General features: G+C 51.1%; 1 protein-coding gene across 3 annotated transcripts in view; it reads left to right on the top strand.

Annotated features, from left to right (window-relative positions):
• The window catches only part of ec (ubiquitin specific peptidase echinus), a 66137-nt gene extending 51225 nt beyond the window's left edge, over positions 1–14912 (top strand). For 2 of the 3 annotated variants that reach the window (XM_089473308.1, XM_089473309.1), the window contains 3 exons: positions 7898–8191; positions 9170–9298; positions 9375–14912. In XM_089473308.1, the coding sequence (XP_089329434.1) occupies positions 7898–8191; positions 9170–9298; positions 9375–13814 (4863 nt within the window). In that variant the 3' untranslated portion in view covers positions 13815–14912. Of the gene's footprint in view, positions 1–777; positions 1226–7292; positions 7773–7897; positions 8192–9169; positions 9299–9374 lie in introns of those variants that run through there. The other variant, XM_089473307.1, reaches the window with a different exon arrangement.
• The last annotated feature ends 154 nt before the right edge of the window (positions 14913–15066 follow it).

Genomic DNA, 15066 nt, shown 5'->3' with positions numbered 1-15066 from the left:
GCTGTTGTTATTTTCTGGGTCGCCAAGAGTTTTATTTGGATGCTGGGGCCCTTCGTGCTGCACATGGAGCAGCCGCAGGTAATGCGCGCGTTTTGTGCGCGTTTCGCTGGCGACTATTGCCGCTAGTTGTTTGTGTGGCGGGCTTCGCATGGCGTTTATCAAATGCCTGATTCGATTTAGCCTAAAAGTAGGAGTCGGGCCCTGAGCCACATGTGTCACTGGACCATGCAGAAGACGTTGGCGGCATTTCCGTTCTCTATGCTCGAACGCGTCGGGTCTGAGTCAGTTGACTTTTGGCCATGGCCAAGAGAGTTGAGATCGAACGCGCTGAAAGTGCTGCTCTAATGCCAATTAAGGCGAGATTTCGTTTTATTTCTTTTCTTTTTTTTTTTTTTTTTTTGCTAAGGCGGCTGCCACGCCCACTAGCAAACTGGTTGTGGCCCTTCTTAAGAGTGTGGTTTGAGGGAGGCAGCAGCAGCAACGTTTTGCGCCATTTCCATTTGTCATTTGTCAAAGACAAATCTGTGTATGCACAGGGTGCTTCGAGTTAAATGGAAGAGAACAAGTGATCGAGAGAGAGAGAAAGAGAGCGCGCTCGCGCAACTTGTTTAGCTGCGCGAGCACGTTTACCTGTTTACCTGTCTGCCTGTTCGCCTGTTTGCCTGTTTGCCTGCCCTGGCCTACTGCAAACGCAACACGCAAAACTCCCCCGAAACGGATTCGAATTCGAACTCGAGCTCGTATTCGTGTTCGTGTTCGAGAGAGAGGGGAGAAGTTGCCTGTTGATATAACAGAAGTTCTTGTCCGCAGCAGCGCATAAACCGGTTTCCAGTCAATGCGCTGCCCTTCCCTCTCGCTCGCTCTCTTTCGAACTAGCGAGCCGAGTGCGCGCGCTTTGAGTGGCTTGGAAACGAAACGAGTTTCAGTTGCTGGCCAATTTTTGTTGAGTGCGGACGCACGCAGCGCGCATTTCGAAACTCGAAAAACGTCGATCGCACATCGAAACGGGAAATTTAACTGGGAACAAAAATTAATCAGAAATAAAAGTCATAAAACGCGCGCGCGTAAATCAAAAATTGCCTTTGATTTTTTCGTATTTTTTAAAGTGAACAAGAAAAAGTTGAATAAACAACAACAAGAATAATAAAGTTGTTAGCACTTGGAATATCTACATATATATACATACATAAAATATTGGAATACGCAGAAGTTCGAAAATGTCAGCGTAAGTCAAGTTGAGATTTGGTTTTTTTTTTTGTGCGCTGCGCTTCAAAAGGTTTGCCAAAAAACGAAGCTGAGATCAGAGCTCAGAGCTCAGCTCGAGGCTTCTTCACGAGAAATTCCAGTTGAGTTTTGGCTGTTTTTTATTTCTTCTGTTTGTCAAATAGTCACCCGGAAGGGGATGGGGAAGGGGCAGGGGCTGGGGCAACAGCTATAGGTGTCTTCTTGGCCTTTTGTCTCTCAGATACAATCAATAGTTTGGCTTGAAGTTCCGCTAGGCAAGATTTGAATGTTTTGTCGTCTTGGCCTTTTCATGTGATATGATATGTAAATGAATATCTACTTAGTGGCTAGCCTTCGACTGGGAGTCTAGTTGTCGTCGTCGTCTCTTCTTCTTCTTCTTCTTCTATTGCTTGTTGCTGAACCAGTCTTCTCTGCGCTTCTCATGGCTGGGCTCTGGTGCTTTCCCTAGGGAAAACTCAGTCAGGCAGTTAGCAGTTAGCACGCAAAGCGAATTTGCATTGCAAAAAGAAACACACACAACACCGACGTGGGCAGGGGCGGTGGGCGTGCCCAGTTGGCCACTTGCTGCGCCAGCAAAGGCAATAACAAAAGACTGCAGCAGCGAACTTGATTTGACTGGCCAGCAGGATACATGGGAGCTGGGCTTATGAACCACTACACAGGCTCAAATAGTTCCAGTTCCAGCTGAAGTTTCGTTCGAACTCGCATTTGTTTTCTTTTGTTGCTGAGTGTTAATATTATGAATAGCTGGTGTTGTTGCTGCTGTTGTTAAGCGCCTGCAGTTGCATATTAATGGCTGCCACGCCCCATGCCCTCGGCAGCGCCAACCTCCCACGCATGCTTAAGCAGCGAATGTCAAGAAATTGAAGAATTTATGTTCAATTTCTTGGCTTCAAATGAAGTTCTTGACGCATGTTTGGCATATGTAAATGTTGTTGTTACTTGTTGTTGTTGTTGTTGTTGTTGTTGCGGCTTATAGCTCGACAGCAGTTGGAGCCACTTGCCACAGCCACAGCCACAGCCACAGCCGCCGGCTCACTTGGCATTTGCCTCACGTGCCGCCAACAAGTTCTTTTCTCTTCTTTTCTTTTCTTTTCTTTGCTTTGCTTTGCTTTTCTTCGCCTTCTTCGCCTCCTTCACTTCGCACTGACAAACTCTGAGCTAAGCTTTAGCTGTTTATAGAAAAAGTCAGCGTAGCTGACCGATTACAGCGAGCGTGCCCCCAGCTTGATAAAGGCGAAGCAGGTGGCAGGCAGGTGGGCGGCAGCTGCAGCTGCAGTTGCAACTGCATTTTGGGCGTTGCTGATAAGCTCGACTTATCGCTGCTACTAGAAGAATTAGAAGTAGCAAATGAAATGTATATGTGAGTGTAGAAGAAGCAGCAGAAGAAGCAGTTACAATAGGAAAGAACACAGCAATAGCCGCATATCCTGCAAGCTCATTTGACGTAGTAAAAGGCGTGCCAGTCATATGTAATCTCTTGCGTATAATTGAAAGTCCTGCTAAATCGATCTACGTCAATCTACAATCGATCCAGGTGAATGAGCAGAGAGCAACGCAAGAGCTTCCTCTACTCCTCCGCCTGCTTGGCTTCAATCTGGGAGCAAGATAGAGCGAGAGTGAGAGGGAGTAAGCTAGTAATAGCATTATAATGTATGCTCATTTGATTGCTCTAATGGCGCCCTGCAGTTCTCTTCAGGGTGGATCCATTACAGCCGAGGTAATTGGCCAAAGTCGGTGAGAACTTTTGGGGGCAGGCTGTTGCATCAAATGCACAATAGATGGCGCGTGTGCTGAGCTGTGTCTGTGTGTGTGTGTGTGTGTGTAGCATATATAGTGTAATTGCGGGGTGTCTGCTAGTCGTTCAAGCCGACTGCAGCTGTTGCGGAAGCAAATCAGCCAACAGCAGCCACGATTTAAGCAAATGCTTAGCTGGCGATGCCTGCATACAAGAGCCCACGCCAAAGCCCCATAAATCAACAGCAGCAGCAACAACAACAGCAACAACAATAACCAATATTAATATTATTAATAAATGGCAAAATTGTCTAAGAGTCAGACTTGTTTTTGCATGGGACTTACTACAGATATCTCTGTGTATGTGTGTGCGTGTGTGTGAGTTGTCTCTCTACCTCCCTCCCTCTTGCTCTCCTGCTGTCTACCTTTCTCTCTCCCCCACTCCCTCTCTCGCTCTTCACCTAGCTTGTTCAAGGACTACCAGTTGCTGTTGCTGTTGCTGTTGCTGTTGTTGCTGTTGTTGCTGCTGTTGATGTTGCTGCTGTTGCCGTTGCTCGATACTCAACTTTAGCTTGGATCATTTGGACAGAATTGTTTCAGAAGTGTTTGGTGCAATAATTACAACACCTCGCACAACAATAACAACAATCAGCTAACAATTCGCTCGCTTAGCCATGACCAGCAAAAACTAAGTTTGGCCCAAACTAATTGCGAATGGAGAAAAATCAGTTGAAAAGATTTCAAGCTGTTTCTCAAGTTGTAGTGGGCGTTGAGTGGGCGTGGCAGCAGCAGCTTGAGCTGTATGCAAAGAGAGAGAGAGAGAGAGAGATAGAGAGACAGATCAGCACAGATATGGCTAATTCATATGCAAAAGTTTTGCCAAGTTGTCAAATATATATAGAAGATATAGAGGATACATACATATGTATGGCTATACATATATGGCTATACATATATCATACGTGTTATTCCCTTATTTATGTATGCTAAGCACTTGTTGGCGCAGCCGTAAACTCAGTTTCTTGTGCAATTGCATACAAAATGAGCTCTACAGTGCTGGCCAGAAAAGTGAGCAGAGTGTGGCGGGGAGAGGGGTAAGTGCAGTGCGAGTCGAGTTGATACAGTTGACAACTGATGAGTGTGTGTGCTATAGAAGAAGAAGAAGAGCGATGCACACACTCGTTGAGCTCCACAAAATATTAACTGCAACAACAACAACAACAACAACAACAAATGTTTGTTTTAATGCACACTTCCGGCTAACAAAGGGCTTTTCCGTCAATTAAACAGTTTTTCAGCAGAAAAAACAATTAGGCGCACGCTCAGTGCGCTCAGGTGAGCGACTATCAGCTACCCTGTAAATGCAATGGCCCTCTGCGCTTCAGCAGAAACCCTGAGCTGATCCAGGAGCTAGTCTACATATATATTTGTATGTATATATCTATATGTCAGTGATGCCTTATGGCTACAGTCTGCCTCATTCCGCACTCCTCTTCAGCCAATATGCCCTTTCCCTACCAATGTTTTGAACAACAACTGGCTGGTAAACAGAGGTGCTTAACGATTAGCTGGAAGGGAACACACACACTCTTATATGCTTATATATATTATATATGCAGTACAGTATGAACTTCAACTTGTATATGCATATATATCTGATATTGATGCATGCTAAACAGTCGATTGAGCTGGCGTGGAGCAAGTGGCGCGCCAGCTGCATACGGGAAATTACCTTTACAGTGCTGGCCAAACGAATGGGCACAGCTGCAGGTCGGGCTAGGCGAGGCAGCAGCCACGCCGCCAAGTCGACTCGAGTTGATACAGTTGGCGACAGTTGACAAGACATATTATTATCATCATCAGCCAGAGCGAGGGAGAGGGAGATGAAGAGAGAGAGAGAGAGAGAGAGAGAGAGAGAGAGAGACTGTGTTTTACCTTTTGTTGGATTTTTGGCTGCGTGCTGACTGACAGCCTGTACAATAACAAAAGCAAATTATACGATGATGATATTTAAATTGTAGAAGAAGAAGCAGAAGCAGAAGAAGAACAACAACAGCCACGGCTAAAACACATTTGTTGTAATTGCCAGTGCTAAAAGCAAAAGTGAAAAAACGTTTTCAATTTTATAAGCCATATGCCGTATGTGTCATACATTTGCCTGCCCAAATGCCCTCTCTCCCTCCGCTCCCCATCCCGCTCACTCGCCAAGCTCTGCCTTTGAAGTGCGCCTCAACTTTCGAGGCGTTGTCAGCAATTGGCAGTTGCCCATCAGCCATCAGCCATCAGCCATCAGGCCTCATATGTAACATTAGAACCGACTCTCATGTATATCATATGTATATAGATCATGCAAATATATATGTCGTATTTATGCAGTGTGATGTCTGCTGACTTTGTAGTTTTATTTTATTCAGTGATGAAGCCCAAAGGCCCAAAGATGAAGCGAGCATATCAGTTTACAGCAGTTTGAATAGAGCTCGCTCTACAGTCGACGGTCATCAGATTCTAGGGAACAGGACTCAGCTTCGATGAAAGGAAGTCTCATCAAGTGAAGGAGGCATAGAACATAGCAGTTTGATAGGCCCTGAAGGGCAGTATATATATATATATATATATATATATATACAATATTCTGTATAGTGTCTCAATTATATATATGTACATTTCTCTCTCTCTCTCTCTCTGTCACAGTCTGACAAGTCCTCGATTCCCTTTAGTAACAGTCCCAAAGTATTGGGCAGTCGGCTAGGCTCGTTTTGATTTCTGTTTCATTTGCAATTTGCAGTTGTCAACAAATGAAATTTGATTTGTGACACACACATACACACACACACACACACACACGCGCGCGGTCATTCGTTCGCTGTTAAACGCTTCGTGGACAGTTTTAGATAAAAGTTTAGTTGCCTTTTGGGTAACTTGGGTAACTACATATACATATGTACATATATCTACATACGTATATTTGGCTGAACTGGACCGGTTTATTTCTGGTTGTAGTTGGGGCAAAACTTTCGGCAAGAAACAAAATGAGGTCGTTGTCAAAAGCAAAAGCGAAAGTTCAACTCGCGTTGGTTCTGGTTATTGTGTTGTTTTTTTTTTTTTTATCGACGGCCCCTTTTCTCCTTGCGCCCTCCAGCTGCCAGCCTCTCCTCTCTGCTCAGCTCGGCCTGATCACCTCTCACCTGTCGTCCGTTTTGCCTCTTTGTGCTTTGGGGCGTGCCAAAGGCTAGCCGCGTGCTGCTCAGCCTGTGCAGCTGTTGCCGCTCTTTGAGCCAGCATCGCCAGGGAGACAGCGTCAGCAGCTTCGTCTTCGCTTTGTCATCTCCTCCCTGACTCTGACTCAGCTCTGCCTGGTGCTCAGGTTGTGCATCGGCTTTACCCCAGCTCTGCCTTGTCTCTGACTTTTCTTCAGCTCTAGCTTAGCTCTAGCTCTGCTTTGACTCTGGTTCGGTTTTCGGCAAGGAATCGAGTTGGCTTTCCCTCGGGTCAGCCCTTAGCTCTGCCTAGACTCCTTCCCTTGGCTCCTTTGTCTCTCCCTTTCTTCTTAGCTGGTTTCCCTTTGCCTAGACTTTACCTTTGCCTTTCTCTCTCCCTCTGCCCTCTCCTTGCCGCATTCGTTTGCGTGACCAAGTGAAGTCCAGGTTCAAATTGGTATCAATTGGCAGCTCGAGTGGACTTTTGCGGTTCCTCGTGCTCTGCCTTCATACGCAACTTCCTCTCACGAGCCAAATTGCTTTCGCTTTTCATTTTTGTGGGCTGACGCTTCACTTCTTGTTCGTTCGCTTTTGATGTCCGCTTCAGCTTGAGCGAGGGCCAATAAGCGGGTATGATGTGCTAGAGGCCTGACATATGTCCATAAAGAAAGAAGATTTCGATTTGCAGGAGTCTTTTTGCTTTTAGCTTGACAACTTGGAGAAGCCTCTTGGAGTATTACCATTTCCGGGGAGTAGTGTGAGTGCTAGTGCCAGCTAGATGTCTTATCCAGCAGGGTATCTTGCAGTCGTGCTTGCAGTCACTCTTCCGATTCATGTATTTTTTGCACTTGTTCTTTTGCCCCTTTTTCCGTTCGCATTTACATGCACTTCCGTTTGACTACGTCAACAACTTCAGTCCCCACCACTGTCTGAGCCCCTCTCTCCCTTCTCCCCACTCTACCCCTTCTGCGCTGTGTTTCGTGCAGTCAGCGCATTGCTATTGACATCATCATCATTACCGTGGCAATCAGCAGTTTTGGCAAACAGTGAAGCGACAGCAATTCGAACGCCTACCCAAAGTTCTTTTAGTTCAACTCGATTTCCTTCAAGCAGATCGCTTCACTAAGCTCGGATCGCATCATGATCAAGTTCCGCTACAAGCGCAAGGAGCCCAGCAATGTGGTTGCCTGCAGCGCAAGTGCAACGGCAACAACTGTAACGGCAGCATCAGCAGCAACATCTACGACAGCAGCAACATCGCCAGCAACTGCAGCAGCAGCAGTTGCTCCCGCAGTGGTGCAGCTGCAGCTGATTAGCAACAATGGCACCTTGCCCAGGAGCAGTCCGCGTAAACTGCTCCTCGACTCTGGATCAGCGACGTTGACGCGTCAGAGCAAGCAGCAGCAGCAGCAGCAGCAACAGCAACAGCAGCAACAACAACAGCAGCAGCAAAATCTGTGCGCTTTGGCTAAGGTCTCCAGCAGCATTGAGTTGGCGTTTCATGGCTACAACAACAACAACAACAACAATAATAATAACATCAGCAACAACAACAACAGTATCGAAAGAGATCGCTGCATTAATGCAGTCATTGTAAGTCGTGCATACCCGTGAGCAATTAGCCATTTGCAATGCCCAGCCAGAGCTAGATCCATGGATCTATAGACTGTCTGCATAGATTATTGTCTAACCCATCCTCTCTCTCTCTCTTTCTCCAGGAACTCTTTCAGCAGCTACAAACGAGCTCCGAGCCCGCCCTGTGCCCGGAACCCCTGCGTCGCGCCTTGGCCAGCGGCCCGCTGGCCGGTCGCAGGTTTCCGCTGGGCTGCCTCGGCGATGCTGCCGAGTGCTTTGAGCTCCTGCTGCATCGCGTCCACTCGCACATCTCGCCCGACGACGGCGACGCCTGCGAGTCAGCCGCCTGCATAGCCCATCGCCGCTTCGCCATGCGCGTCATCGAGCAGAGCGTTTGCAAATGCGGCGCCAACTCCGAGCAGCTGCCCTTCACGCAGGTGAGTCCATTTGATCGCTTTGATAAGAGCTCGGATACTACTCGAGCTCAAGATTTCCTGGAAAATAGACCGACTGAGCTTGAAGTAGCTAACTCAGTTGATTGAGACAATAGGGCCTTAGGCCTTAGTCCTAGACTAAGTATCTCAATAGACGACAAAGTAACTGTATGGACTCTTCTTGAAGAACGATTCGGATATTGCATATTTAAGTCACAGATCTCATTCATATGTGGTTCTTCCGAGGGATACCCGGCTCGGTGTTTCTCCTAGCAACTAATCCCTCGGGGTCAATTTATAATGGTTAGCTATCTCCACATATTACACATGGATCATTTGAAGCCAAGATATGCATTCTTGAATCGGCAAGGCTATGAAAACTCGGCTCAGCCTGGGTGCAAGAAATGTCTTAGAGAATTCAATGAGACTTGACTTAAGTTTATGCAAGTTCTTTTACGCTCGTGGCGTGGGCTTTGGAACACCTGCGACTGCTGCTATGTAAATGGAGCTGGAGGGGCTGTGGGGGGTGCCCGAGTAGAGACTAGGGGAAACAGTTAGCTGGTCAGGTGGCCAAACGGGTTATGCGGCACAACATGAACCTGAACGTGAGCCACTCGCTCGACCAGTTTGCGGAACACCCACTAGGAGAGGCAACGCACACAGATCATGGATTGCAAATATAGTTAGCTCTGCTACCCAGCCCCTTACCCGCTCCATCACGTCAACTCATAGATCATTGTCTGCCATTGACAGCCAGTGTCTCTTACCCCTTCTCTAACTGCTTAACCTCTCCTGGCATATGTCACATATGTGTCAAGTGTTGTCCTTAAGCTGACTTCCCTTTATCTCTCCACCTCACTCTCTCTTTCTCTTTACTAGAGCTAGATCACTGTCCTACCCCCTCTCTAGCTCGTAGCCCATTGAACCCTCCCATGAATTAGACTTTATTCTCACTCTCTACCCCTTCTACCCCTCTTGCAGATGGTGCACTACGTGTCCGCCTCGGCGCTGACCTCGCAGAAGAGCCTCGCCATGCAGAACCACCAGCAGCTCAGCTTTGGCCAGCTGCTGCGTGCTGCGGGCAACATGGGCGACATACGCGACTGTCCGGTAAGTACAGCTGCCAATCCTCCACAGCAACTGTGACTAATCTCCCTCTCTCTCTCTTGCTCTCGCTCAACCTTAGAACTCGTGTGGCGCCAAGATTGGCATTTGCCGTGCTCTGCTCAATCGACCGGATGTGGTGTCGATCGGCATTGTTTGGGACTCGGAGCGACCGGCTGCCGATCAGGTGCACGCCGTCTTGAAGGCTGTGGGCACCAGCCTGCGCCTGGCCGACGTCTTCCATCAGGTCAGCGAGCAGCGCTGGGCCCAGCAGTCGCAGCACGAGCTCGTTGGCATCGTCTCCTACTACGGCAAGCACTACACCACCTTCTTCTTCCACACGAAGCTCAAGGTGTGGGTCTACTTCGACGACGCCAATGTCAAGGAGGTGGGGCCCAGCTGGGAGGGCGTGGTGGACAAGTGCAGTCGCGGCCGCTATCAGCCGCTGCTGCTGCTCTACGCCGTGCCGCAGCCGCCCAGCTCCGCTGCCGGGGCAGCTGTCAACAGCTGCGGCATGGAGCGGCGCGCCGTCACGCCCAGCCCGGAGAAGCCCAGCCTGGGCAGCACCAGGCGTGCCATAACGCCCACGCCGCTGAACGACTACCAGAATCTGAGCGTCATACAGAAGAGCATCTTCCCCGCGCCGTTGCCCGCGTCTGCTGCTCTCCCAGCGCTGGCAGCGGGCAGCGATGAGACGGACGCCTACATCAGCCGCAAGACCGTGGAGCATGTGCTGAGCGCCCAGTACCAGAATCTGAGCGTCATCCAGGACAAGATCGCCGCCGATAAGGAGGGCGGCTTCCTCAACCGCAAGCCCATCGAGGCGATGCTCAGCGCTCAGCTGGCCCGCCGTCAGCACCTGCAGCTGCAGCGCAGTCACAGCGCGGAGTCCAGCTCCGGCCACGCCTCCAACGGCAGCTCTCCGCCCAGCGACGGCCTGACCATCCCGGAGCACCTGAACCAGCCAAGGCGCCGCGACTCGGGCAACTGGTCGGGAGACCGCAACAGCGCCAGCTCAGCCAGCTCCACGACCCTCGACAATCCCTATCTCTACATGGTGGCCAAGCGCGGCGTGGCTGCCGTGCCCCAGAGCCCGACGAGGCACGGCCACGTGCATGGGCTGCCCTACGATGCGGGCTACGACTCGTTCTCGCTGAGCTCCACGGACTCGTATCCGCCCAAGCACGTGCTCAACCCGCAGCTGGCCAAGATCCCGGAGACGAACGCACCGAACGCGGGTGGCCATGTGCCGCACGGCCCGGCGCACGGCCCGGGCCTGGCCCTGTCGGGCGACTGCGAGAAGCTCTGCCACGAGGCGGACCAGCTGCTGGAGAAGTCACGCCTGGTGGAGGAGTCGCACGATCTGGAAACGGCGCTGGTCCTCTGCAACGCAGCCGCGGGCAGAGCCAGAGCTGCCATGGATGCGCCGTACAGCAATCCGCACACGATGACCTTCGCCCGGATGAAGCACAACACCTGCGTGATGCGCGCCAGGAGCCTGCACCGTCGCATCCTCATCGAGAAGGGCGCCGAGAGCGAGGCCATGCCCGAGCTGAAGCACATGCGCGAGGGCAGCAACAGCAGCGTCAAGCACATGCGCCAGAACAGCAAGGACCGCACGCTCGAGAAGCTCGAGAAGCTGGAGAAGCTCGAGCAACTGCCGCCAACTGCCTCGGCGGCCAAGAGCATCGAGATCTATGCGACGCTGCCGAAGCGCAAGAGTCCGCTCAAGGCGCTGGTCAACGCCGGCGGAGACGACAATGCCATCGAGTACGAGCCGCCGGCTAGCCAGGCGAAGCCGGAGCGCGAGAGTCGCTCGCTGTTCGGGCGCCGCGATAAGGACAAGGACAAGGAGAAGGAGAAGGAGAGGGAGAAGGAGAAGCGCAGCCGCAGCGAGGATCGCAACAAGCTGACGCGCGAGTTCTCGCTGACCGAGACGCTGCTGGTGAACGCCAAGGACACGCTGAAGAAGCACAAGGAGGACAAGGACGAGAAGAAGGAGAAGGACAAGAGCGGCAAGAAGCAGCACAAGATCCGACGCAAGCTCCTGATGGGCGGACTCATCCGGCGCAAGAATCGCTCCATGCCCGACCTGACCGAGGCTGTCGACGATCCCAGCTCCTCAGCTGCGGCGGCAGCTGCTGCTGCTGCGTCCGCGCTCAGTGCGCACGCCACGCCCCTCGGCTCGGTGGACGACAGCGCCGTTGGGCTACATCTGCACGGCCACGCCTACATGGGCATGAGCGGCTACATCTCCGAGGGCCACTTTGACTACCCCAGCAGCAGCAACAGCAGCAACAGTGCCGCCTCTGCTGCAGCAGCAGCTGCTGCTGCCTCCGGCTGCTGCGCCAATCCGAACCTGGAGCGCAGCAAGCTGATGCGCAAGAGCTTCCATGGCAGCGGCAGGCAGCTGACCATGGTGCCCAAGGTGGCGCCCCCGCCGCCCATGCGCACCAGCTCGGCACTAACACAACAACAGCAACAACAGCAACAGCAGCAACAGCAACAGCAGCAGCAACAACAGCAGCAACATTTTCATCACGAGGCAAATCTGTCGAACATCTCAGCGATGAGCTCGAATGCCTCGATAAGCGAGGACTCGTGCCAGACTATCATCACCACCTGTGCGCAGGTGCACTCCGAGCAGAGCCCTTTGAAGGACCTGCAGCTGCCGTGCGCCCCAGACATGGGCATGGCCCTGCCCCTGCCAATGCCCCTGCCCCTGCCGCAGCTGGAGCTGCCGCCGTATCCCAGTCCACCGCAGTCCGTTTGCCATTCGAGGCAGGCGAGCGAGGACTTTCCGCCGCCGCCGCCAGAGATCGACCTGGAGCCGCTCAACCAGCAGCTGAATCACCTGCACGCCCTGGAGGCGGCCAGCAAGCAGCAGCGACAGCAGCTCGACTCCATGGAGGGCACGACCAGCATCCTGGCCCAGCTGCAGCAGCGACAGCACCTGCTGAAGCTGCGCAAGGAGCAGGCGACGCCGTTGCCCGATCTGCGGAGCCGAAAGCCAGAGCCAACATCAGCAGGATCAGCAGCAGCAGCAGCTGCAGCAGGAGGCTCGCCCAGCAGCGTTCGCGACCTGGCGCATCGTTTCGAGCAAACCAGCATTGGGGGATCGGCAGCGGGAGCAACAGCAGCGGCATCAGCAGCAATGGCTAACAGCAACATGCGCTCGTACGCCTCCCAGGAGCTGCTTAGCTCTGTGCGCACGCAGATGAACGGGCTGCCCAATGGCAAGCCGGAGACCGATGAAGTTGACTGCGCGCCCATGCCACGCCAACAGCAGCAACAGCAGCAGCAGCAGCAACAATTGCTGCTGGCCAAGCCCAAGTACGAGATGTCGCAGTCGCAGATCGCCGAGGAGATTCGCGAAGTGGAGCTGCTCAACTCGATGGTGCAGCAGACGCTCAACCAGAGCAACCTGGCGGCGCCGAAGCGCGTGAAGAAGAAGAGCGTCTCGTTCTGCGACCAGGTCATACTCGTGGCCACAGCCGGCAACGAGGAGGACGACGACTTCATACCGAACCCCATTCTGGAGCGAGTCCTGCGCACGGCCCAGCACCCCAACGAGAAGGTGAGCGCGCAGCTCATTCAGCAGCAGCAGCAGAACATGCTGCGCCTGCAGACAGAGGCGCAGCCACGCCTACAGCAGCAGCAGCAGCAACAGCAACAGCAGCAACAACAACAGCAGCAGCAACAGCAACAATTGCAGCAGCAGCAGCAACAGTTGCAGGCATCGCCCATGCTGGGCAGACCAGACATGCAACGCTATGTGCAGCGCCAACAGCAGCTGCTGCAGCAGCAGCAGCAACAGCAGGAACTGTATCGCCTGCAGCAACAGCAACAGCAGCAACAGCAACAGTTGCTGCCACGCACCAGCATGAGCGGTTTGTCCAATCAGCAACAACAGCAGCAACAACAGCAGCTGGACATGCAATACAGCAGCATGCCGCGACCTTTGCATGCGCAAAGCTACTCTATGCAAATGCAGAAGCAACAACAGCAGCAGCAACAGCTGCAACAGCAACAACAGCAGCAGCAACTGCAACAGCAACAACAACTGAGCATTGCCTACTTCAGCAATGGAAATGTTGCCGCTGAGCAGTCGCTGCCCTCGCCCTATCAGCGCGTGCCACACCCGCATGCCTATCAGCAGGCCAACTTCTATGCAGCACAGCAACAACAACAGCAACAGCAACAGCAACAATTGCTGAATGGTAAGAAAAAGGTGAGCTTTGAGCCAGGCACCAAAGGTGAATTGGACTGCCTGCCCAGTACGCCGCAGCCCCCTCCGCCGCCGGCGACGTCGCTGCAGAACGGACTGCCCGAGCCGCTCTCGAACGGCACGAATCTCAATGGCATTACGGCCATACCCACCCGCGTCTACAACAATGCCATCGTCAAGGCCTCGGCCAAGGCCGTCGAGTGCAATCTGTGCCGCAAGCGCCACGTGATTGCGCCCTCGATCTACTGCACCAACTGCGAGTACTATCTGCAGATGCTAAACCAGCGCAGATGATGTCTGAATGAATCGAATTTCGATTCGAAGTCGAACTCGAACTCGAAGTCGAACTTGAACTCGAGTGCTACTGCAATCACATAAATCGACTTGAATTCGAGTTCGAATCGTAGCTGTAAATGGAAACAAGTTATCTCAAGCATTGCTGCCACGCCCCTCCAAATAGCGCCCACAATAGGCTGTTACTGTTAAGGTTTGAGTCCGTAGAGTCGTATATACACAAATATACATATATATGTATATAGCTTATAGCCAATCGTAGCTCGTAAGCAGTTGCAACAGCAGATCGAAGCAAGCAGCAGCAGCAGCAGCAACAGTTGCAGCTAGGACACGAACTGTTGCTGCTGCTGCTGCGGCCATCTAGAGTCAGGGATGCGATTGGGTTTGCTGCCGCGTGGAGCAGTGGCAACAGCAACAGCAGCAGCAACAGTCGCTTTTATGCCGTCGCATAAGATGTCGCAACTGTTTGCCAGCCACGCCTACAATGAAACACCTGCACGCACATGTTCCCCCAGCACACACACATATATGTCCACTTGCCCATATATCTAACACGCGTCGCTCACAACGAACATCGACATCAGCAACATCGACATCAGCAACATCCCCAACACCAGCAACATTTAACTAACTCCATCCAGCCTGGCTTCCGCAAATCTCTTAATATTTTTTTAATTAATTAATATTTCTAGTTTTAATTGCATTTTTTTTTTTATCATCATTAAATTGTTTAAGTTTCAAAAGTTTTTAATATTTGATTTTTTTTTTTTCGTGAGAAACTCAGCCGCTAAGCTTCCATTGCCGTGCAGTTGTCGAACGACTGCTCGGCAGAGTTTTAATATTTCTATCTGATATACTAAGCATTTATTTTTCATACGACATATAGAATATAGAACTTTTTTTTGTAATGCATTTTATACGATTTAATAGTATTTTATAGTACTTAAAGTGTTAATACATTTATTATAACGATATTTTAAGATTTTTCTTTACAGAAAACACAGAAATGCACAAATGATGCGAGAAAAGAACGAAAAGAGCAAATAAATGGTAAAAAAAAAAGAAATTATTTTAATAAAACGTCAAATACAAAATAAATCATTGTGTTATTATTCTGGGAAATTAAATGGAATAAAACATATTTATAGCCACACCAATTCAATTGCGAGGCGGTGCTATCCTGTCATGTCACAGCAGACATGTCACGTAGCTGCATCACTTTAGGTTTAACTTCGAGCGGCTTTTTGGCTTG

The sequence above is a fragment of the Drosophila arizonae genome, chromosome X (assembly GCF_054131065.1).
Source record: "Drosophila arizonae isolate 15081-1271.41 chromosome X, UAZ_ARI_1.0, whole genome shotgun sequence".
NCBI classification, from domain to species: Eukaryota; Metazoa; Arthropoda; class Insecta; order Diptera; family Drosophilidae; genus Drosophila; species Drosophila arizonae.
The sequence above is the reverse complement of the archived record's forward strand: the minus strand, read 5'-3'. Positions and strand labels throughout refer to the sequence as shown.